Source organism: Meleagris gallopavo, chromosome 17, assembly GCF_905368555.1.
Source record: "Meleagris gallopavo chromosome 17, MGAL_WU_HG_1.1, whole genome shotgun sequence".
Lineage (NCBI taxonomy): Eukaryota > Metazoa > Chordata > Aves > Galliformes > Phasianidae > Meleagris > Meleagris gallopavo.
The window spans coordinates 5676733-5700786 of record NC_139420.1 but is presented as its reverse complement, the minus strand read 5'-3'; the positions used below and the strand labels follow the sequence as shown (position 1 = coordinate 5700786).

Genomic DNA, 24054 nt, shown 5'->3' with positions numbered 1-24054 from the left:
GCAGCCAATCGGCGCGCGGCTTGCATTTGGCTTGAGTTATTAGACGGCGATCTAAAAACATCCTTCAGCAGACAGCTAAGGAGAGGCCGAGAGACCAGGCGGCCATCTTTCTGCAATGGAACGCAATGGCCAAGTGGGCTTTTCTTTGTTCCAAAAGGGGATCCTCCATGTGAATCCACTCCGTCCACTGGCAGGAGCGCCCGGGGGGGTGTTAATTCTGGCAAAGGACTCACAGAAGAAGGAAGATTTTAAAAAGATTTCGGATTTTTCCCTTATGATTCGGGATCCATCTTTGTCTTGTGTAACTAGGTCATGGCACACCCTATGTCAGCAGTAACAATTTTGAATGCAAAAACAGAGTAAATACATGATTTTTTTTTCTGTTGTTGCTTGGTTTTGGGGGTTTTTAAAGCTTGATAGAGCTCTGTGATGACTGCACAATAAATTTTAGGAGGTATTTCCTGTGTTAAACACCTAATTCCTGGCCATTGTTATTAACTCCTCTCGTGCTTGAAGGTAATGTTTTAACTATAGACATAGGAATACTGATTTCTGGCAAAAAAAAAAAAAAAAGGCAATTTTAAGATTTTTTTTTTTTTTTTACGTTGTAAGTACCCACTCCATTCTGTCCTTGATAAGTGTAGTTTTCATGTTAATGTTACCGAAGTGGTCCTTATTTCTAAGCCTTGCATGTCTATGTTCTTGTCTGTTGCTCTGAACCAATTGATGCTTTTGGAATACTTAACTTAAAAAGCAAGATATTTTAGCTCAAAGCTGCCTGAGGCTGTTTACCACCAGTGAATGCTGCCCAGGTCTCCAGGAGAGCACTTTTTGTGCCGTGTGCTCTGTGGAAAAGCACTGCGCGTCCTTTTTCTATGTGATCTGCATCGAGCTCAGCCTTGAGCAGGACTCCTCGCTGTGTACGGTCGTTCAGCAGAGCTGCACAACGCTTCCTATAGATGCTATACATCGCTTTTTGTTGCTTTGGGTTTTTTTTGTTTTTTGTTTTTGGTTTTTTTTTTTGGTCGTTTTTTGGTGTTTCTTTCGTGCTAAGCCACAGCCATACAAAGCTCCGTAACCATCTCACCATGATCTGCTTTGCTTTGCAAACTGTACGGGAGACGTGGTGATACAGATCAGTTATCTATAGCCGTATTTAAAAACAAAGCCAAACAAAACAAAAAAAGCGTAACAACATAACAACATCACCTTCAGAGCTGCATTCAACTATGGTGCGTGGTGAGTACACCCTTCTGCCCTCAGAGGAACATACGGACCAGGCCCATGTTACTGTCCTGGGCGAGGGATCCTAAGGGTTGTCCTGGCGGTCTCCTTCTCCTCAGACATGTCTACAAGACCTCAGGAAGGTCCTATTTTCAAGGAAGAATTTCTTTCTGTGTGATTGTCTGCAGAACTGTCCTTTTTTGGTGTGTGTGTGTGGTTGTTTGGTTATTTTTTTGTTCCGTGAATCCATGGCAGAGGCACAAAAGGGGGGAAAAAATGTCTGCCTGCAGACTGTGAAGACTGTAGTTGGTTTTAAAAGAGGCGAAAAGGCGGTGGTAGGGTTCCCTTACATGTTTATCCGTCTAATTACAGCAGATGGAGGGGAAAAAAAAAAAAGCAAACGACAAGAGGGAAAGGGGGGGGCTGAGTCGTAATGGTGGATGTCTCACTGAAAAGCACTGTAAAATCCTTCATACCGAGGCAGTGAGTTGGAGAGAGGGGAAAAATGAGGTCTGGAAGTAAATCCGGAGTGAAGGAGCTGCCTTCCAAGTGAAAGACCCTTTGCCGCCTGAGCGCCACAGTTGGAGAGAGCCGTGACGCAGCTGGTAATTCACAGCGCTTGTGCTTTAGTGCGGCCACCCAGCCCACGAAATGGCCTCCCCGCCGAAGTCTGGTGCTTTTATTGTGTGAAAGCCTGTGGAGAAACCGCGTCCCGTGCGCCGGGAAGGGCGACTGGTGGCTGGCAGGGCGCTCCGGGTCGCGCTCGGTGTTGTATGAGGGCGGCCGCCATCATGGCCGCTTCTTCAGCGCCGCGTTCTTCTCAGCGCTGGGTCCCCCACTGCCTCCCGACGCTCCGCGTCCCGATCACTGCAGGGAAACTGCCTTTTTTATTCCCCCACCCCCCCCCCCTACACCCCCTTTTTTCCTTTCTTTCTTTCTTTCTTTTTTTTTTTTTTCCTCTTTCCCCTTCCCCCATCGCTTTGTGAGGGGTTTTGGAAGGAGAAAGAGAGCAGGGAGCGGCGCACAAGATGGCGGCGGCGGGGAGCGCCCTGCGGCAGCGGGCGGCGCGGGGCTGGCGGGGCTCCAGGCGGAGGGGGGAGGGGGGGGCAGGGGGAGGACAAAGGCAGCGCGCATCTTGCGGGCTGGGCACCTATAAATAACGCAGCCCGCCCCTCAGCCTTCCTCCCTTTCTCCAGCCGGTTTTATAAATACCAAAGGCTGAAAGCAGCCTAAATGCAGAGGGAGGAGAAAAAAAGAGGAACAAACACCACCCCCCCATCTGTAAAATGGGGGCCGGGGGGGGGGAAGAAGGCAAGCTAATGAGCAGTTGGAGCCAGCGTGCCGGGGGAGCGCTCCCCGCCGCCGTCACATGGCTCTGCGCTGTTTTCCTCCTTCTCCCCCCCACCGCCGGTGCGGCAGAGTGGCGGCCGCCTCCGCCCGCCTGTGGCCGCGAATGGTGGGGAGGAGCCCCGCGGCCTCCCCGGCCCTCAGCCCCGGGCCCTGCCGAGATGCTCCCTCAAATCAGATAGCAAAGCCAGGCTTCGGCGGGCGGAAGGCACACAAAGCCCACCTAGAGGGGTGCCTGAGCCAGGCCATGCAGCCCAGCGGTGGGAGGGATGAGGTAAGTGCTGCCCGGGTCCAGTCGCGCTGCCGGGTCGGTACGCCAGCGCTGAGCTGCCCTGCGAAGGAGGTACTGTGGAAACTTCATCAGGTTATGCTCGTTTCTTAATTTTTATTTTTACTTATTCCTTCTTCCTTTCATCCCCATCCCCTTTTTGGTCTTGAAGCTGTTGTCCACACAACACAGAACACATTTCCAAAGGGAAAAAAAAAAAAAAGGAAAAGAAAAAAAAAGGAAAAATGGGAGGCTGGCTCCATCCCCGCACCCTGCCCCGCCAGCAGCCATGATGGAAGCGCTGCTGGAGCCCCTTCTGCCCTCACATGGAAGAGACAACGGCGTTGGTTAAAGCAGACAGCGATACAGTGCTCCTCTGCTGCTCCTGGGAACGTGGGATGCCTCCTGGAGCGGGATGCGATGGCCGGAGTGGTGCTGAGCCGTCCTGGGGTTTACAGGGTTCTTAGGGCTGTGCTGCAGTGTTTCAGTTGCTTGCATCATCATGAGTTAAATCAGCATGCAAAGCCACTAAAGAATTGGCTGATTGAAAATGCACCAGCCATGAGCTTCCCTGGATTTTAAGCTGATGTTTAAATAGATCTATGGATCTTAACATCTGCATTTTAAACCTCAATTTCGGTCTGCTTAACCCCAAAGCAATCTAGCTCTGCCTAACGCAGCGCAGGCTTCGAAACAATTCAGCCAGACCATAATACTGTGGGAGCTCAGACAGCTTTGTCTGTACTCGCATCTCTCTACACGTCTCCGCAGGACCATGACTGCTGCTGTGTGCAATCCATCACCGCTTGGACGGTGCTGGAACACCCGGCTGCTCCTTAGCACACAGCAGGGCCCACACCGGCCAAACCCCATGGGGTAAAGCAGAGCCAGCGCTCTGCGTGAGTCCTCAGCGCTTCTGGAAATGGCTGTTGTAAGTCTGAACTGAAAATTTCTGTACGTTTGTAGGGTTTCTAAATGACTGTAATGTTCAGTGTTGTTGAAAAGCAACCGAGGCGGTTGAGACCGGTTGCGCTCCCTGGAGTGGGTGGTTTAATGGTTGAACCTCCTATTTGAAAAGAGAAGCGTTCTGGTACAGCGTGCTTAAAGAACACAGAGGTCAGAACAGACTTCCAGCCTTGGGTTAGGCTGACCTGGTTTGCTGCCTGAGCCTCTTCAGAGAAAGAAAGAGATCTTTCAGGGGAAAGGAAACAAATTTTTTCCCCCAGATAGCCCGTGGTCAGTCTACGCACATTCTTAAAGCAGTGGGATTTGTTCTTACCCGCAGTGTCCCTCTCCTGTGTTGTTGAGTCAAAAACTCTGGTGGTAATTATTTTAGTGCCTGTTATCAATAAGCAGTTGTTTAATTTCTTTGGCAAAGTGCTGTGACTAAAGCAAATTAGATTGAGAGGCAAAGTGAAATAACAAATATGCAGCCGCTCTGCCAAACAATGACTGTGACTGTTTACAACATTTTGTTGCAGACTGGTTTGTACACAGAATCCTTTCTGTTGAAGGTCTGCATGTCACAATCTGCTGCTTGTGCAAGCAGACTAGATTAGCAGATTATAAAGGACAAAAGGGACCTAGGTTTGTCTGGTTTGACTTCCTGTATGATGCAGGTCATAAGATATTTGGGAATGTGTTGCTTTTTCTCTTTCAAGAGAATTTAACAATAGCATACCTGTATCTTAGAGAAAAGATTATGGTTGTAATTTTTAAAATGGTCTCTGAGAATAAAGTAAGAATTGGCAGACTGTTTCCATGAAAATCTACCTGGTAGACGGAATGAAGATACCTTTTAAACTGAGCTTTGTCTGGCTTCTGCTTTCGGTTGCTGATGCTGCTGCACCTCGGTCTGCTCGAGCGAATTCCCCATTCCAGATCCTTGTCCCATGGAGCTGTGTACAGGCTGATATCCGCAGATTTAACACTCCCATTGCAGATCTGCAGAGCTCCCCCTCGGGTCCAGACTCACCAACCCTATAAATATTGCTTCTCTGTCTCCAGTTTTTCACCATTTGGATCAGGGCATCCAGAGCAGGGCGGAGCATTCAGCAGCGATCCCACCCGTGCCAGCAGTGTGCTGAGGTTTCTGTTACGCACCCAGGGATTACTCCTGGTGCTCAGCTGGTTTTCCTGCTCTGCTCCTAAAATGCCATCCAACTTGCTCCTCCCGTGGGACTGCATCTGACTCTGAACAGCCTGACACTTGGCTCTTAAGGGCAGTCCTTAGGCAACATCGCTGCTTGCTGTGGCCTTTATTTACACATTCTGCTGTTGCTCTTCCTTGTCACCCACAGACCTGACTGGTAAATATTTTATATTTTCTTCCAGCTCATTGACAAAGACCATTTCTGTCTCTACTGCAGGAGTGTCCTGGTTCCGGGTGCGTGCCTTAGTTTTGTCAACACTGAGTCAGGAGATCTGATCTACGCCATCTCCCACCACACCCATCCATGGGAGGAAAGCCCAGTGCAGGAGCTGGCAGGGAGCCATGGGGCACACTGAAACATGTGCCTGCTCTGTTTCAGAGCCATTAACTAGTGTGGGGCCCAAACCAGGTAGTTACAGCACCCATAAAAGAAAGATAACAGCTCTAAGGCGCAGCAGTGACAACTGCACTTTGAGATATTCCTATTGGATGGATTTTATTCCATGTGATTATGTCGTCTTGATATTCTCATAATCTTGTAAATGCTTCACAAGGGTTGAAGTACAGCTTTCTTCTAGATGTTCTCTACTGGTGATACTCGCATTTATCAGCTAACTTCAGTTTCTCTCTCAGCAGCGGAACTCACAGAACTGCTTCTCCTGTGGATTTGCAGACAAATCCCTGCAGAGTCCTTCCAGTTCTTTCCCTGTTTGTCTGGGCAAGGGGACAGCACTGCCCTTATGGGGAGCTGAGACTACCTGCCTTTCCGCCAGGGCCCAGTGGTGCCTCTGCTGCATACTCTACTCAGCTGTTCCTTCCAGACCTAAACAAGTTTGGGATTTCTTCCCCACTGTCAAATTTGACTGAGGTTGGAGGAAGAAGGGGAAAAATGACAGAGAAATTTTAGGAAACCAGACTAAAAATATCAAAGGACTGTTGAGCTGGAATATGCATCGGGCATTTGCCTGTTCATGGTTTTTTGGGTTTGTTTGGGGGTTTTTTAGTTTTTTTTTTTCCCCCCCCCCCCTATTTTTAACCTTTTCCTAAGTATGGCACGTCATACAGGTAAGGAATTTCTCAGCCAAAATATGCACCTCCTGGCAGATTTTACTTGTGTTCCAGCATGCTCTGCGGATGCATGGGCCATATGCACATGGGCTGTGTGTGCTGCATAATGATGGGGAATCACCATTCTGTTGGGTGGTTGTGCCTGAGTACAAAGAGAGATACCTTCATATGTAACAGGGGAACAAACATTTCTTTTGTTTAAGATCCATACAAGTTTTGATGGACATGTTGGGCATTTGCCAGGGCTGGCTTTTTTCTTTTCCTTTTAAACTACATCTGTTAATTTTATTTCTGGTACTATTATGACAAAGCCACCTCTGTAATATAGGTAGCTTGTGCTTTCAGAGATCTAATCATTCTTGAGCTTTGAAAGAATAAAAAAGCTGTTTCAACATCTGAATTGCAGAATGTTTTGTGTTGCTCTTGCCACTGAAATAGAGCTACTATTGAAATGCTGTGATCTCATCAGCATGTACAACTCATTATTGTTTACAGTACTTTCAGGCTTAAAAAATCATTAAATCAAGAAGGTTGGCAATTCTAATCAACATTCTAAAGCTGTCAGATTGCTGGACATATCTGACATTCGCTGGGCTTGCACAAAAGGACATGAATATAGAGTTAAGTAATCTGAAAGGATATTTATGCATTAAAATACCTATGTGCCTAGACACCTATCATTAAACAGCTTTGAAGCTATGGTAGCTGGAGACCCGTAAGCCTTTTGAACAAACGCAGCACACGGAGAGAACGTTCTCATTATAAGTGATGGAACATAAAATATTACAGCCAGAAAAGTGATGACAAAGATCAAATTGAATGAGTTTAGCTTACAAATTGGAGCATTTTCCTCTAACTGGCACAATGCAAACAACCTATGGCACAAAAGAAAGACAGTTTTGCCCTTGACATTGCTGCTGTTGCTGCCATATCTGCAGTCAAGGATCCTCATCTTGATTTATTTTTGTGCCCCAGCTGCTCCACTAAGCCGCGGTTTTCAGCCGAGTGGGCCAGAACGTGCAGAATTAAGCAAATGCTGCGCTGTCCCTTGCCTTTCTGTGGGGCTGCACAGCAGCAGCTCCCAGTTGCTAAGCAGCTGCAGAGTCGTCCTCGCCTTCGCTACCAATCAGCTGTGCAAGGGGAGAAGCACTGTTTCCCCTTGATGGGCAGAGAGGAGCTGGCAGCATGAAAGCATGAGCAGTGGCCACAGCAGAATTGTTTCTTTGCTGGCTGGCTGCTGACCCCCTGGCAAAAACATCGGTGTGAAGTAAAGGGACACTCGACGGACCAGGAGCCAAGGGAAGGACAGAGAGCCAACATATGTGCACAGTAGAGGTTACAAAGGCAGCAGATCATAGCAGAGCAGGGGGCACATGCTGAGGAGAAAGAAATGGGAGAGAGGCCAAAGGCACAGTTCAGAATAAAAAACCCCAGGAGAAGAGTGCAGCATATGGAGGGGAGAAATAAAGCAGAACTGGCACAGCCTGTGAATAATTGAATAGAAAACAGAGGAGGAGAGGAAAGCAGCTTGATTCATTACTGCCTTTCACTGTGTGGAGATGGCTACACCCGGAAAAAGGAGGTGTGGAACGCAGCAGCATTTTCATGTTTCTCAGTGGACTGTAGGTTTTACATTCCGACCCCTGCCATTTGCAGCTTTCTCACTGGACGGCCCAGCCCCTACCTTTTGTTTAGATTTGATTCCTGCAGGCTTTGCTCTTATCTGCCCCTCGTTTCTAATTTATTTTCATACCTGCTTTAGCTTTTCTGTGATTTTTTTTCAAGGCAAGTCTTAACTCCAAATACCTTTTCCGTACGTTTGTTCTAATCTTCAGGAAAGGAAGCCATTGCAAATCCTGAGCTAAAGTTAGTTTCCACAGCATCCACAACACCACTGCTGCTGTTTTCCCCTCTCCTCCAGCAGCGGCCAATGCAGAGCAGTGCTTGCTCCATCTCTGGCACGCTGGCTTGCCTTTTCCCTGCAGACCAGCCAGCCATTTGGAAGATGCTGCTCTCAACATCTAACAAGTAGTTCCTGTGGCACGAAATTATCACAAACTCTTTCTGTATTGCGAAAGAGGTGTAAAAAACTGTCACAAACATCTTCAGGGTTATTGTGACCAAAAGAGAATGCAGTCCCACCACTGTTCAGCTGCCCACTTGAAAAAATACTTGATGGTCTCAGCACCTAACATGCAATTGGCTGGCAGGTGGAAAGGACTTCTGCATTCCTCTCTTTGCATCCTCCAGGCACACTCAAGGGGCACATTTCTATGGGAATGTAGGGGAGAGGAACCAAAGCCAAAACCAAAGTACAGCTGTTGCCTTACCTGTCCAGGCCTGGGGCAGAGCATGCTTTTCCCCAGGTCCAGAATTGAGTCCTAAAAGGAAATTAAGGTCCCCATACAGTCCTAAGTGGGAAGGGTTTGCTACAGGCCATTTGTGTGCATGTCTATGACAAGCCAATAAAAAACTTGACAGACACACCTCTTGATATGTTTCATACTTAGAAAATTTCATCTTAGATCTCTGATTTGGAGTGATGCTGATTTTGCATCCATTTGTCTGGAGTCTTTGAACAGGCACAGCCTCCGCTATTGTGATACTGAAGATCATTAAAGGTCTGGGGGCACTGACACTTTCTAGATAGCTTCAGCTGTGTGTCATAGAGGGCATTTTGAGCATGACAAGAGCCCTAAGTTTAATTAGAATCTGCCTTAAAAAAACAGAGCTGCTATGTTAATCCCAGTAAGCAACTGGAGCTTCACGGTGTGCCTACTGTGACAACACAAGACAGGAAGGGTGAAGCGTGTGTAGGAAGAGAGAAATGCACAGGAAATGCTATCAGGGGCAGCAGGATGACATAATTAGAATTGAGTTCATTTCTCTGCCCCCTGAGTTACTCAGTAGCCTGCTCTGAGCCTTGCTGGTTCTTTGTGAGCTCTGCTCTCAGCTTGGCTCAGGCTGCTCTGTACTTTGCTCAAGGACACTCACACGTGCCACAAACCTCTCTGGTTCTCCACACATGAGCTTCCATCCAGATACCAGCAAAGCTGCTCAGCTCTCCCTGTGCATGTAGCACTCAGCAAAAAGCGGGCAGAAGTCATGGTGTCTCCCATCAGAAGATGAGCAGAGGATTCCATCTTCTCTTTAGTCGGTGGTTGCTGTCCTCCCCAGGAAGTTTGCACTAGCCGTGGCTGTACCAGTGATGTGTGACAACACACACTGGGCACATGGATGTTGGTGCCATACACTACTCAGCAAACACCTGCCTTTATTTCATACACAGCCCTCATACACTATTCTTCTTTTCTTCCCCTATTTAGTCCGTTTCCTCACATTTCTGTCCAGAAGATAGGAGAGCTTCCTGCCAGGGCCAGGTGCCCAGGAGAGTGATGGTTAATGGATCGCTAATTAAGTGTTGATTAACAGTTCTAAAAACTTGCATTGTTCAGGTTTCATCCTACCTCACGCAGTGGAAGGCATGTTTAGCAAACGATACCCAGCATCATCTAATCATGTAGTTCTCAAAATTCTCTCACAAAAGAACAATTAAACCTATTTCAGGTTTGATGTAATCTACCAACTGCCTTTTGGGAAGCATAACCCACCACGGAAATCCATTTACAGCCCCTTTCCCTCCTGACAGACTACTCTCTGCTGCAGATTTGGACACAGAAAAGCGTCTGAAGTGGATGAATTTCATGCAGCTCTGTAGCAGAGCCCTCAGTGCTCACATAGCCACGAGCTAGCCTTTGCATCACTCCTGAACCTGCTTCTTCTGATGGTTCCCATGGTGAAACCAACCACACGCAACCACAGACCTCGCCTCAGACGCCTCAGACAAAGCGTGTTGGATCCTTCCAGATTTGCTTTCCAGCACAGAGGTAGAGGATAAAATCCAGCATCACCTAGTTCTGCCAGCAAGTGTTGATAAATTCCTCACTGTTCCTCTGTGAAGCCATGCAGCACATCTGGGAGACACAGATCTGCAGGGCCAGAGGTAGGATGGTGTTGGCAGATACTTGCTCATTTCATGCTTTTCAGAAATTAGTCATTGTGCTTGATGTTCCAGAAACACATAGGATGATCTTAACTTTGCTTTACCTGTTTTTGTTTTCAACTGAATTTGGCTAGAGAATTCATGCTTCAGCGAAGTCCAGAAGACTTAAGCCTGCTCCTAAGCACCTTCTGTATCAGGCTGAGACATTGCTATGTTGATTTATATACTTTTCATATTCTTAGATTATTTTTCCACTGCTGCAAAGCCAGGAACTCAAGTTTTAATGAAAGGTAAGATTCAAAATACAGCACACTGGCCATGCGTGTATCAGGTAAGCCAAATTTGGCCCGCATAGCTGGCATCCCTGATTTAAAGCATACCAGAGAAAATAACCCACGAAACAGTATGCACTCCCTATAAATAGCTGCTCTCTAGGTAGCAGTCAAACTGTGGTTTATGGACAAAAATCAGTCCAAACTGTATCACAGTACCTGAATATTCTCTGCCTGCTTCTGCTGAGTTTTGTTTAACTTGGCCAACACCTCCCATTGCAGACAGTTGTCCTGTTTTCTTTCATAGCCCTCTGAACTCTCTGGTAGCATTTGGACAAGTTTTACGTGGAGTTTATTGAAGATTTTTGCAGTGATTTACTGCATGGGCTACTTGAGCCAAGTGAAACAGGAATTCTAGTCTTTAGGCATGAAGAGGCAGAAAGGAAATTTTCTTATTGAAATATAATTTTTCCACATTACTTAATAGTCTAGAAAGTTAATACGATTTTACTGGAAAAAAAATATACAGTTCCCACTGAGCCAAACAAGAGTATAATAATGTTTTAGGTTGGGCTAAACCCCTTAGAAATTGGCAGGTGTCACAGCCACCTTGCCTTCAGTGAAAAAGGCAATTGAGATCCCTCGTGAAACAAGGGATTTGCATCAGTAGCGGGTACTGCACAAAAACCAGGCACATGGCAAGGTCTGAATAGACAGTGAATCATGTGGCCCAGGGGATTTTTCTGAATTTTGGGGGCGGGAGTGCGTGTGTAAAATATCAGGCCACAAGGAGCAGATGGTAGAGCTCTGCATGTGCATGAGAAACAGCAAGTAGCACTACAGAAATGGATACTGAGAAGCAGCTGAAAGTCCAGGAGGGTGGGAGCTTTGATTTGGAGATTTCCTGTGTTGAGTGAGGTCCAAAAGAAGCTCAGGACTGTAAGCAAAAGCACAACTGAAAAAGCAACTTCATACAGCTTTTCTGTAAATAAATGAAATTGCCTTGAGTATGTACTTTGATTTGTCATAGCATTTTGCTCTTACACTGATAGTCACCAATAACTTCTTTGTGTGGGCAGGGCATGCATTTCACCTCTCCTACATTATAGTTAACCCTTCCCTATCTGCCATGTCAGATTATTTGGGACTGAGATTATTCTTTACATTTTTGCATTACAAACAACTGTGGCACTTGTATAACGTTGGAAATTTACTGGAAATTCACTCTGCTTGCATGTTATGTCCCGTTCTTTAGGGTCTGTCTTTCCTATTGAGACTGTAAGCACTTCAGGGCTTTATGTCTTGCTCTATATGTACATGCTATAGCTCAGTGGGAATTCATCAGTGATAACACAAAGTACTACCACTGTTAATCTCTGAAGACTAGCATTTAAGTCTTTGCCTCGTTATGCGCATTCTTAATTAAGTTTATGAGTATTTCTTTGACATAAATTGAGCAACTTTTTATTGTAAAATCTAAGCCTCCATAAAGCTGGGGCCTGTATTATCAAGAAGAAAATTATTAAGTGTATTTCAAAATTTTCATTTTAAAGACACTCTAGAAAGAATGGGTACCCATTCTTGTCTCTTTTACAGTACCATATAAGCTAATAGCATGAGTATACAGCAGATGGCGTTTGCTGCTGCTGCTCTCTGCAGTTGTGGCTACAAGGAAGTACCATCAGTCTGACACTTTGCTGGCTAGCTAAAATAGTCGTATTTTCCATTAAAAATATTACTGCAAGGCATACATATCAGCCTAAGAGCACGCACTGTAACACAGCTTAAGTGATTGGAAACTCATAACTTCAACAGCATTGAGTTCCTCCAAATGAAAAAATGTAATTATCCAGAATATTTTGTCAAACCCGTTAACATATTTACTGTTTATAACAGCTTTTCTTACCATTTTGCACAATTTACCATGATGCTTCTCCTATTTGATTCTCTGTAGTGACAAAACTCAAAGGCCTTTAGTATTATTATCTCTCTGTTACCTTTTTTAAGCACATTATGGACAGAGAGCCATAACATGAGCACACTGGTATTGCTTCCTTAGGAGGTCAGGCTAATGGCACACCTGATGTTCCTACATGAAAACAACCAAAATGTCCAGGAGGACATTTTTCCTTGCGTGGTATTTTGAGGAATTTCATCATGCTGTATCTAAATGGTTATAGCTTCAATATTAAACCAACCTGAGAGTCTTTTTCCTGAAAGCTAACCCATATCACCCATAAATACCATCTAAACTGTTAAAGCATCTTTCAAAAACCATATGCTTCCAGCAGTTTTCCTAGGCAGCGTGCTTACCTTTCTCTCCTTCCTATTATTTTTCTCAGCAACTGTGAAGCCCCAGCTATGTAACAGTAATGGAACACAGATATTTACTATACCCCATTGCATCTCTGATTTTGGTGCGCTCACTGTACACAAACTCTTAAGACTGCAGATGTGTTAGCTTTTGATGACACAGAAGTTGTGCCAAAATTGATGTATAGGCCAAAACCAGCGAAGTACACTTGTAATTAATAGTGATTAGATTTGAATTTCACTAATAGAGGGTTGAATTTTCATCCATTTAAATCAGTGGCAGAACTCCATATTAGATTTTACTTTTCAGTCAGCAAAATACACCATTTTTGCATGGTACTTTTCATGTCTGAAGAACTGCAAACCCATTAATTAAAAATAAGCATCAGAGACACTGAAATGCTGTGTAATTACAAGAAGACTAGCAAGTCTATTTGTTGATCATACCATAGTACACCATTCATTTTGAGCCAAGTTCAAAGGAATTGTTTCAGTGTAAAACATATCACTCTTGGACCATTCATTGCTATGCAATACCAGAATGCCCTCAGCGCCTGCGACCTCACGGAGCTGATAGCTTTTGCTATCTTGCAGATCAGATATTAAAGATGATGGTTCATACAGGATATTTTTGTGTATCCTACATTTTCATGTCAAGTATTTCCCCAGTAAAATGGTTAGCTTTAAACAAATGTGAGATTGGCTACCTTTTTTAACCTTCTTAATTTGAATTATATGACACTTTGTAGGGCATTTGCATGCCCACCCTCCCTCTATCACTGAAATACTTTTTTCTTTCTGCTTGCCTTGCATGCAAAGCAGGACCCTCCTTGAAAGAAGTTATTCCCAGCCATGAGGAGCACGGTTGCTCTGTGTTCAGTCTGGAAGGCCATCTAGTGACACAACTGTGCAGAACTGCAGAATGGCTTGGGTTGGAAGGGACCTCAGAGATCACCGAGTTCCAACTCTGATTGACAAGGGGAGGAGAATGGGCCTGAAGGGGGATAGAGCAGACCTGAGGTGCCTGTGGCTGCACGAACTCTTTGCAGGGTGTTATGCTCTGAACAGAAGCACTCATAGCAAGAGTTAATGGCCTTAAGCTGTGCTGGGGAGGTTCAGGTTCAGTATTAGGATATATTTCTTCTCAGAAAGAGCACTGGGATGGACTGCCCATGGGGTCATTGTCACTGGAAGTGCTCAAGAACCATGAAGATGTGGCACCGAGGGATGTGGTCAGCGTGCGTAGGGTGATGGGTTGGGGTTGGACTGGATGACCTCAGACTTCTTTTCCAGCCTGACCGCCCTTTCTGAGAAGAAGTTGTTCTAACATCCAACCTGAACCTCCCCTGGCACAACTTAAGGCCATTACCTCTTGTCCTATCAAGCAGGTGTCTGCAGGCTTTGACATCTCTGTAACTAAAACACATCATTCTGTTTGACTTTTACGACAGCACACTCTGAACACAAGGCACTGGGTACAGCAGAACACGCACCGTTTGCCACCGCCCCTCCCTGTGCCCCTGCAGATGCGTCGTGGGGGTACCTCAGCGCTCTCCCGTCCTTCAGCATCGCGCTCGGCCCGAGCTCCCCTCATCCACCACGCTTGTATCTCCGCCTCTCGGAGGCTTTGGGTCCCGCGTTCAGCTCCGCGCAGACGGCGCCGGGCCGCCCCACGCCGCCTCGGAGCGCTTTCTCCGGAGCGCGGCGGTGTCAGCGCGGCCCCGAGAGGCGCCCGGAGCCACCTGAGGCGCCCCGGGGCGCGGCCAATCCCCGGCGGGGCGCGGGCGGTGCCGGCCCGCCCCGGGGCTCCGCTGCGGAGCGCCGTCCCGGCGGCTCCGAGCCCCGTTCGGCTCCATGGAAGCGGCCAACGGGGCCGTGCCCGACGGCGCGGCGGGGGGAAAGGGCGGCAGCGCGGCCGCGCCGTCGGGGAAAAAGGAGGTGAAGATGGTGATCGTGGGGGACGGCGGCTGCGGGAAGACGTCGCTGCTGATGGTGTACGCGAACGGCGCCTTCCCTGAGGTGAGCCGCGGGGAGAGCGCGGGGGCTCGCACTGAGGTAGCCGAGGAGCGCTCCTCGGAGCGGAGGGGCTTCGGTCAGGGCAGGGCGGCCGTGAGGGCCCGCGGGTCTGCGAGAGGGGAAGCGCCTGTAGGTGGCCCGGGGGAGAACCGGGGCTCACGGCCGTTCTGGGCTGTTCCCCAGCACCGCGACACGGACGCGGCCTTGTGCGAGTTTCCTTGTCCGCAACTTGAATACTTCTCCCTGTTTGCAGCAATACGCACCGTCTGTGTTTGAGAAATATGCCACCAGCATCACCATCGGCAAAAAGGAGGTCATCCTGAACTTGTACGACACTGCAGGTAGGGCCTTGCCCCCCGTTCTGACAGGCTGAGCTGTGAGAGGCGTTTCTCTGAAAAAATGGTCACTTGTGTCATGGCCATTCCAGCCCAGGTTTGTTCTGTGCCGCAATGACCCCGTTTGTTGGGACATTGCATCACATTGCAAACATATCTGAAGGTATTAAACCCAGCTCCCAGTGCATAACACAGTCAACAAAGAAAATATTTTAATCTCCTGCTACGTGTGATCCAATAGTAAAGGAGAAAAGAGATGGTTTGGGTTCAAAATGAAAAAGGCCTTTGCGTTAAAGGTTACTGGGGAAAGCTGATTGTTTGGGTTGATACCAGGAGCTTGGGACTTAATTTGCATTCAGCTTCATGCAGTCCGATTTGTGGGTGGAGCCAGGAGTTGGTCTCAGTGATCCTTATGTGGGTTCCTTCCAACTGGGGGTGTTCTGTGACTCTGTGATTCATTCAGACTTCCTAGGCTCTGCTGTCCAGCTGCATTCCAAATAGACCCTAAAGTTGGCATGTGCTGTGTTTCAGCTCCGTGTAAATAAATCGTGTTGTATTCTACAGAGTTGTTCCAAATTAATGCCATCACAAATAAGAACGGAGTGCAGTTTCATGAGATATTGGGAGGTGCAGATGGCACTGCCGGCCAGTTGGCAGGGCTCTTTGCCATGAATAAGCAATTGCTTCCCATTCCCTTGTCTGGAGACCTTGAAACCCAACATACTTCACCTCCCAAGAGAGTGTGATGGCTGCCAGGCCCCTGGCATAATGATAGTTTACAGATGTGTCACACTCTGTGATTCAAGTAGCTTCTCATCCTCTTTCTAAAGGTGGAAGTGATGCAGTAGGAAGAACTCTCTTGAGCCCATATTTAAATCCCATCCTGTTTTTAATAAAACAAAACTGATGTCAAGTTCCTAGGGTTGGAATATAATGAAAAGCTGCGTCTTTCCCAGAGTCCAAGGGGATGCCCTGGTCAGTGGATGAGGGAGTTCCTGCATTTTGCTCTTAGTCTGAAAAATCCCCAAATCATTCATATTATTGTAAGATCATTTAAATGGGATTGGAAAGATGTAAAACTATTTTGGAAGTGAAGGGTTTCAGCTTAGTGTCATTTAGGAGCGTACGGGAGGAGAAAGCAAATCTGTTCTAAAAAGTTCACTGGATCTTAATCATACACCTACTGCAGAAAGGACTTCAGTATTTTTAGGATCCAGTTAAGAGCAGCACTAAATGGAGCTGCATGCACTTAGCGTCATGGGAAGGTGAAGGACGGGTTCAGCCCTGTAGGCTGTGTAAAGTGAGAAGGACTCTTTGTATTGTTCAGCCCTGCTCAGTTGGAGGTTTTGAGCTTGCCCTACTTTCCAAAGGAGAAGGACACGCACAAACTGCCTAAGAATCAAACATTCTAAGGTACAGAAGGTATTTTTTTCTTGGCAAGAATTTTGGTAACAAGCCAACACTAATGAGTTAGTCTACAATATGCTTCAGTAGTAATTTTTGGAAAGACTTTCATGTTCTGCTGCTTTGCCTTCCTCATCAGAGACACCTCTTGCTGTTGCAGGAAGTTGGTGGTATATATATGCAATGTATAAAAGCTTTGTAATACCACTTGTCTGCAAACAGGCTTTGCTGCTGCATATTTAATTAAAAATTGCCATTTCTGGCCATGCTCGACAAAAAAATTGAGAGATTAATTAGCTTTGTAATTGTTTATATTCAAAGAGAATAGCATAATCGAGTTGATGCCTCAGCTGCAATTCAGATGCGCGTTTCCATTTCTGATGCTGTTCAGTGCAGGACTTCTCAGAACAAAGCAGTAAGCTGTGCTGAGCCGAGGAGGAAGCAGTGCCTCCTGTGAGCACTGTGGAAGCTCACTCTGAGTCGCAGGAAGCACGCTTGAAGCCTCCAGCAGGTTTTTTCAGGTCTCTAATGATAGATGCTACAGCATCAGGCCTTTAGGAACTGGTACATGCAAAAGTAATTTTGCATAACTTTGTAGGGGAAGAAGTACCTGAAATCAAAATGTATCCCCCCATCCCAACCTATGTCCTCTTCTGCTGCTTTTATTCCTGCCAAGAAAATATTCAATTTCCCAAACTTTTCTGAGCTGCAAAGTCAAGTAACGCAGCTGCAAGCTGATAACCATGTTCTCATGGAGCCTGCAGAAGGACACAGAGAATTTGGTGTGTATCTGTGAGGGCTCCCCTCCCTGTGGTTACATGTTGAATTTAAATAATAAGCATACAATGTTGCACTGACATGTATAGGAAGTGGTTGGCTGGTCTGGGTGACAGGATGTGATGCTCTTCCTTACATGCTGGCTGTTGGTGGCAGTGGACTGTGCTGCTGTAACTTGAGCAGCTCTTATTGTGTCATCTCTGACAAAGCTCTGTTCTGTACTTTATTTTTGTGGACACATTTCCCCAGCTCAAAAAGCCCTTTGCGTTGTTGTCTCTGCCTTTCCACAGCCCTGAGAGTACGGCAGACCTGGGACATTTTTTCATTGCTACGTTACAATGCAGTATTTTGTGTGTTACAAAACATATCAGCTCAATGTCCGTCAGTCCTGCTGGGTCTGCTGCCACAAGCCTCGTGCAGAGCACTGCAGGACAGGGCCTTCAGCACCCAGTGTTTCAGCATGCCCCCATGTCCACCTCATCCTCTCACTGCCATCAGGAGAGCTGGCTGAAATATTTACATTGAATGTGTGAGAGAGAGAGAGTGCCACTAATTAATTGGGCCTAAAGGAAGGTGTTCTCTATTGTTAATTTCTCTGTGATGTCTGCTGGAGAAGAAAGTGGATCAAAACAGGCACACTGGGCTGAGGACTTCCAATGTGAGTTATCCCTGAGAAAAGGTGCAAATGCCCCTGAACAGTACATCTCTCCCAGTGGTGCATGTGGCTGCTGAGCTCCTGTGCAGACTGAGCAGTGAACAGGCTCTCTGGGCTCATCCTTGGTGTTATTTAGTGAAGGAGGAGGAAGAGCAGGAAGACATGAACATACATAGGAGACTGAGACCTGTGGTTTAATCACTTCCCCTTCTCTCCCTCCGGTGTTGGTTGAGGTCCCACTTGCCCAATAAGGCCTGACAGCAGTATGTGATGATAAAGAAGTAGCAAATTTCAGATTAATTCAGCTGGTCAGGTTTTATTGGTTGGTTGTTTTGTTTGCTATAATGCTACAGTGAGTTGAGGAAGGCAGTGGAGTCACAGGCGTGCTCAGCTGTAGGCATCTATTCGGTACATTCAGCAACTACTTGGATTCAGCCTTCTATTTCTACTAGAAGACCTAAATCTGTGCCAAAGGCTCTGACCACAAACTGAGCAACTTTATGGAGAAGAAGTCTCACAGGCCCTTTCTGCATTTCATCAGCAGCACTTAAGGACAGGCTATGAAAGGAAATGTTCTTAATGAGGTTTCAGTGAGAGAGATGTCAGTGTTCAGACACAGCTTGAGCTGGGTTCTGTTACATCCACAGCACCTGAAGAATTGAGCTCTGAAAGAATAGCTTCCCTCCTTGTAAGGGAGAACTGCAACTATCCAACCCTAATACATGTCTAACCAACCCACCTTTGGGGGCACATTTTACCCCACTTTGTGCTCCACGTTTGAAATTTAATGCATTTAGAGGATTAGCTCAACAACAGAACGGTAAATCGATTGCAAACGAGAGTGGATTTGGGAGAATAAGAAGGGCTAAGCAATAGAGTCTTTGCTCTGAATGTTTACACAACATGCATAATTTTGTTGATTGTCTATTATTTTTGTATTAAACCCTGAGGGATCAATCCTACTTTGCTTAGTGCTTCACCCATAGAGCTTGCTGCTCAAATGCAGAGAACAGCCCAAACCTAAGATATACACACTTCTCAGGCAAACTGAGCAATGGTTTATCCAGCACGATAACTGCAAGCAAAGGGGAAGAGTACAGGTCTGAAGCAAGCTAACTTCCTCTAATCAGACATGTGCTGTAATATTACTCATTAAAAACATGAAAAATTTTCTGGAGTTGAGCAGCATCCCAAAGATTGGTGGTGAAATCCTGCTTCAAAGGGTTGAGCCTGTTCTGTGTTGCTGCACATCTTATAAAATCAGCAGTTGGACAAAGCAACCTTTTTATCACATTTTATATTCTAAAGGATCCATTTTGTCAGCGAAGGATAGCCTGCATTTAAGGGAAGGAATTTTACAAGCATGGACATTTTTTCAGTCTGCGCCGTTAGAGTACTCTTGAACTCAAGTATTTACCTTTACACATTCCCATCATACTGCTGGTTAAGGATAGAAATTTACTGTATTCCAAAACATTCTCTGTGTTCCAGGGCAGGAGGACTATGATCGGCTGCGACCACTCTCTTACCAGAACACAAACGTAGTGTTAATTTGTTACGATGTCATGAACCCCACCAGCTATGATAATGTAGCAGATAAGGTAAGAGCCTTCCGTAATTACTTCAGCCTTTTAAATGAATTACGTACGGTTGATGCAGGACAAGATGTCAGATTAAAAAAGCTGATGCTTTTAGTAATCCTGTATCCAGAGCGTACAGATGGATAGATTGTTCATTGTGCACTGAATTGCAGGTCACAGACCTTAGACCCAGAAATCACCTCTCTGTGGCTCTCAAGTGCTTGGAATTGGGCTTGACTCTGTAGTACACTAAAAAGATCACAAATCAACGGCAGAGTTGCTGCTTTGTCTGTAGTGATGTCACACAACCATTGCACACAAGCATTTCAGATTCAAGTCCACTTCCAGCACATGTACATTTAACTAGGGGAGAAGAGATATAAGCAACCACTTGTCTGTAGTAGGATTTCTGTAGTGTTCCAAAGCAGAAGTTAGCATTCCTGTACATAGAATCAGCAAAACAATGCAGGTTTTGTTTTTCTACCATCAGTGGTATCCTGAAGTGAATCACTTCTGCCAGGGTGTCCCCCTGGTACTGATCGGCTGCAAAACAGACCTTCGGAAAGACAAAGAGCAGTTGCGTAAGCTCAGGGCTTCTAAGCAGGAGCCCATTACTTACAACCAGGTGAGTATAATTGCTTTTACAGTATTATTCTCTTTGCTAGAGTGGAGACTTTTTAAGTGTTTTGCATATCTCAGAATCCTGGAGCGTCTGGAAGGACACCATTTGCTACTCCATCTAGGCTTACTGCGTGTCTCCCCTCGATTTCCCTTCACTGCATTATTAGTGTTATAAATTTGTAGGCCTCAACAGGTTTCTTGGACATCCTTTCTAATTTTTATCATAATCTCCCATCACTGGTACTTTGACTGGGGTTGTGAGAAAGAATAAATGCTAGGGTACACATTAAAGGATTAAAAATACTGATTATTCTGGAATAAAAGCATTTTGCAAACCCTATTGAGAAAGAAGCCCTTCCAAGGACAGTAGCCAAAACATCTGTGAGAGTTCTCTAATAAACTTTTCTTCAAAGTATCTAATCTAAGAAAAAAGTCTACATACTATCAAGTATTTCCAGCTTAAGTATTACAAAGTATTAAGACATACAGCTGGTGTTATGAGATGGCATTGCTGTCCCAGGCACAGGGAAAGCAAGCACTGGTTGAACTGCTTGTACCAGGTCACTCGAGATCTTTCTGCTCTGGTCTTCTACTTCTCATTATTAAATATAAAGCCATCTTCCTCCTCTCATCTCAGATTATGAATAGCAGCTGTCTAACTGAGACAAAAGTCCAGGAAACAAAGTTAAGTTCACTAAGACCTTGAATGAATCACTTCTTTCTCTAAAGAACGTGAAAAGAGCCTGCCACAGCATCACTGTTAAGTCATGCTAGGACTTAAAAGTTTGTCTTCCTTGCTCACAAGATTAGATGACTGTCCTCTCACTTTGTGAACAGCCGCAAGATTGTCCCTCACTGGCATTAATAATTCCCTTTGTCACCCTCTCATGAGGCTCAGGACAAGCAACAACCTTCTCTACAGAGTCAGCTGGGGCCTCACATCTGGCACGATTACTGCCTTAGAACAGTACACGCATAACACACTCTCCCTCCAGCAGCTCATCACATGAATGCTCACAGAAGAGGCGAAGCTCACCAGCCCAGACCTCCCTTTGTCGCCTAGTAAAGCCCTACCATTTCCTTTTTCTTCCTTTAAACATACACTCCTCAGTCTTTTACAGCTGAGAGCATCTCGAGTCATGCAATGCGATGCTTCTGATGCCAGGCACAGAGGAGCTGAACAGTATCTGTCAGCACTGCAGCTTGCAAACAACTGGAAGGAAACAAACTTCACTTAAATGTGCTGAAGGAAAATCCCCGTGTGTAGAAGTCTGAGTGCTCAAGTGACCCCATTCCCAGCTTATAATGACTAAATGCAGAGTTTGTGAGTTGTGGATTGCAGATCTGGAATTCACACTCGAAGGCTCACAAGCACTCAGAACTGGGGGCTGACTGCAATGAAAGGATCGCAAGCAAAGTAAGAAGTAGCTGTGTTATGTCTGTAGTGATTTCACACAACCTTGATTGCATGCAAATGTTTTAGATTCTACTGTTTCCTCTGCATGCATTTGGGTGATGTCTGTAGGCACTTATCTGCATGTACTAGGACTTCTGCTGAGACTTTGTGATGCTTCGAAATGGCAGTCAGGATTCCTGCATGTGCACCAACCAAACAAAGCAAGACATTAGTCCAGACGTTGCTTCTATGTATGGCATGCAGTGCTGAGGCTTGAAAACTAAACACGACCTCGCATGTCATACCTGAAAAAAGATCCTCCTTGTAGATATCTTCACTTGACCATCTATTAAAGAAACGCTATTTCTACAATATTGGATCAACTTAGGAAAAAAAAAAACAGCAACAGTACTTCAGTTTGTAACCAACACACGCTAGCACTGCTCACGGGAGGCAGTTGCTTTTGGAAGATGACCTCATGTTTTGAAGATGTACAAAGTAATTTCTTTTTGCTTCCATCTCACCTTCCTTTACTCCTCTCACGCATCAGGTTTATGACTTTTCTTACCTGTTCTTTCCAGGGTGAAGCAGCTTGCCAGCAGATAAATGCAGAAATTTATCTGGAGTGCTCAGCAAAATGCCGTGAAAACATAGAAAACGTTTTTAAAGAAGCAACAACTATTGCATTGAGTGCCATGAAAAAAGCCAGGCGCCAAAAGAAGCAGAGAGCGTGCTCAGTGTTATGATCTGGACTGCAAGAGAGCATTGACAGCTATGAACCAAGTTACTCAATTTTAGCAACAGAGTGACAAATCTTTTTTCCCCCCCAAGACACATTTTGTATTCCTGTAATGATTTCTATTTTAAAATTTTAAAACTTTTTAGTTTTTTTTAAAAAAAAACTTTTTTTTTTCTTTTTTTACATTTAAAACCTTTTGCCACATTGCTCTCATAAAGTTTTCAAGGCTCTTTATCAATGCTACCTGATGCTACATGTTCACCTGACTTTTGCTCCCACCAGCAAGCTGCCAACTGTCCGGTCTTGTATTCACTATTTAATCTGAAGTGAACAGTAACTGCTACTGCACGACTGCTTTGTTTGTTGGTTTTGCTTTTTTCCTCTGCAAAATTGTGGCTTACTGTAGCTACAATTCAGTCTTTTTCAGGCAAAAAACATCTTTCAGAAGTTTTGGTAGAGCAGCCTACGTACCAGGCAACTTAAAATAAGCAGGAATTGAGTTCTCTATTGACATTCCCAAATTAATTTACTTGGTGGCAGTGGTGTGAGTTAGCATCAAGCTGCTGCCATAGTGTTCAGCCAAAGCATCCACTCACTCTCTCTCGACTCCTAGGCCAGCTTTGCAGAGCTGCCCCTTTAGAGGTCTCCTTGCAACATCCAATACTCGTATTGGTATGCATCACTGAGATACATGCATTGGTTGCTCTGATATTTAATTTACAGCATGCAAAGTTACCAGTACTCCAGTCAGCCACTGTGTGTAACATCAAGTTCATTTTGCAATAAACTTATACGTAGAGCTTATTTAATGTATGACATGCAAATGTTCGTGTGTGCTAAGGGAGGTAAAATGCTTTGTAACTCACATTCATCAACTGGCGAAATCATCTCTGCTACTGTAAATTAAATTTTCCTTTTTGTGATGAAAGTGACAGTTGAGTGTTTAAGGATGGTGGATGTTCCTGCTGAGCAATCTAGTTCGTGTGCCTTGAGCTTTCTCAATTCCTTTGCACATTCTCTTGCAGTGAGATCTGAAGTTTCAGGAGCAATCACTAATCTGTAGTCATCATGAGCCAGCCCTGTGAGGGTGAAGGTTTCTGCAGTACAACTGTTACAAGTTTTCTTTCTGAGGCAAACTAAGGGAGAATACACAGGACTGCTATGCTTTTCTATGATTCTGTCTTGCATTGCAGTAACAAGAGAATACTTTGCCAGGACGTTTGGGCAGTGCATACCAGGTGCCAGTTACTAGAAAACACTTCAGTGTAGAGCCTGATGACTACACATCATTCAGGCTTCACACAATTTTATCCTCTGCTGGTGAAAACATGGCCAGCTTATGAAAAACTTTTGGAATGAGCCATCGTTATCATTTTATATGCAGGATAAAACCTTGATCCTTGAAATCTAAACTCTTATTTCCCCCTAACTTGTTTTGAATCAACAAAGGTGATCCAAGTTTAAAATTACAAGCTTAGAGATTATAAAACAATAAAACAAAAAAACACACATCACCTTACCCAGTTAAGTCTGAAACATCATCACACTGATTTACCCTCAGCATGTCTGGAATCTTTCCTTGCTTTTATAATCCCAGTTTCTCACGCTGCAGAATTCAAGTTACTTGCTAAACAGTGTTCCCTCACCTCTTGAGTACCAGGTGACTGCTCAGATCCGCCAGGTTCTAGCATTGCTCTCAGAAGAATTTACATTTCATAAATGGAGTTCAAAGAAGGACAAAAAACCACCTCACACAGGGTGCAAGATACAACCCAGCTAGAGTAAAAATTGTTCAAAATATGCAAATTGCAATTTACTGTTTGTGCCCACACGACGGTGACACCGTAAGGATAAATTCATTAGCCTTGCAGCAACAAAATAACT

At 45.3% G+C, this 24054-nt stretch overlaps 1 protein-coding gene and 1 long non-coding RNA gene across 3 annotated transcripts; one reads left to right on the top strand and one right to left on the bottom strand.

Annotated features, from left to right (window-relative positions):
* Positions 1-2931: 2931 nt before the first annotated feature.
* LOC146543172 (uncharacterized) lies at positions 2932-6546 on the bottom strand. The gene is made up of 2 exons (XR_014887105.1): positions 4635-6546; positions 2932-3313 (listed from the first exon to the last, which is right to left on the bottom strand). It is a non-coding gene; the product is annotated as an uncharacterized LOC146543172 (long non-coding RNA).
* A 7552-nt stretch (positions 6547-14098) lies between these two features.
* On the top strand, positions 14099-23098 carry RHOF (ras homolog family member F, filopodia associated). 2 transcript variants are annotated; one of them, XR_014887104.1, is made up of 6 exons: positions 14099-14666; positions 14917-15004; positions 19326-19435; positions 19905-20039; positions 21147-21452; positions 22013-22152. XR_014887104.1 is itself a non-coding variant. In XM_085238932.1 (5 exons), the coding sequence occupies exons 1-5, from the start codon at positions 14502-14504 to the stop codon at positions 22175-22177; spliced, it is 663 nt and encodes a 220-aa protein (XP_085095058.1). In that variant the 5' UTR covers positions 14139-14501; the 3' UTR covers positions 22178-23098. The 2 variants fall into 2 exon arrangements, 1 of the variants encoding a protein (XP_085095058.1); XM_085238932.1 differs by lacking the exon at positions 21147-21452 and having other exon boundaries at positions 14139-14666; positions 22013-23098.
* The last annotated feature ends 956 nt before the right edge of the window (positions 23099-24054 follow it).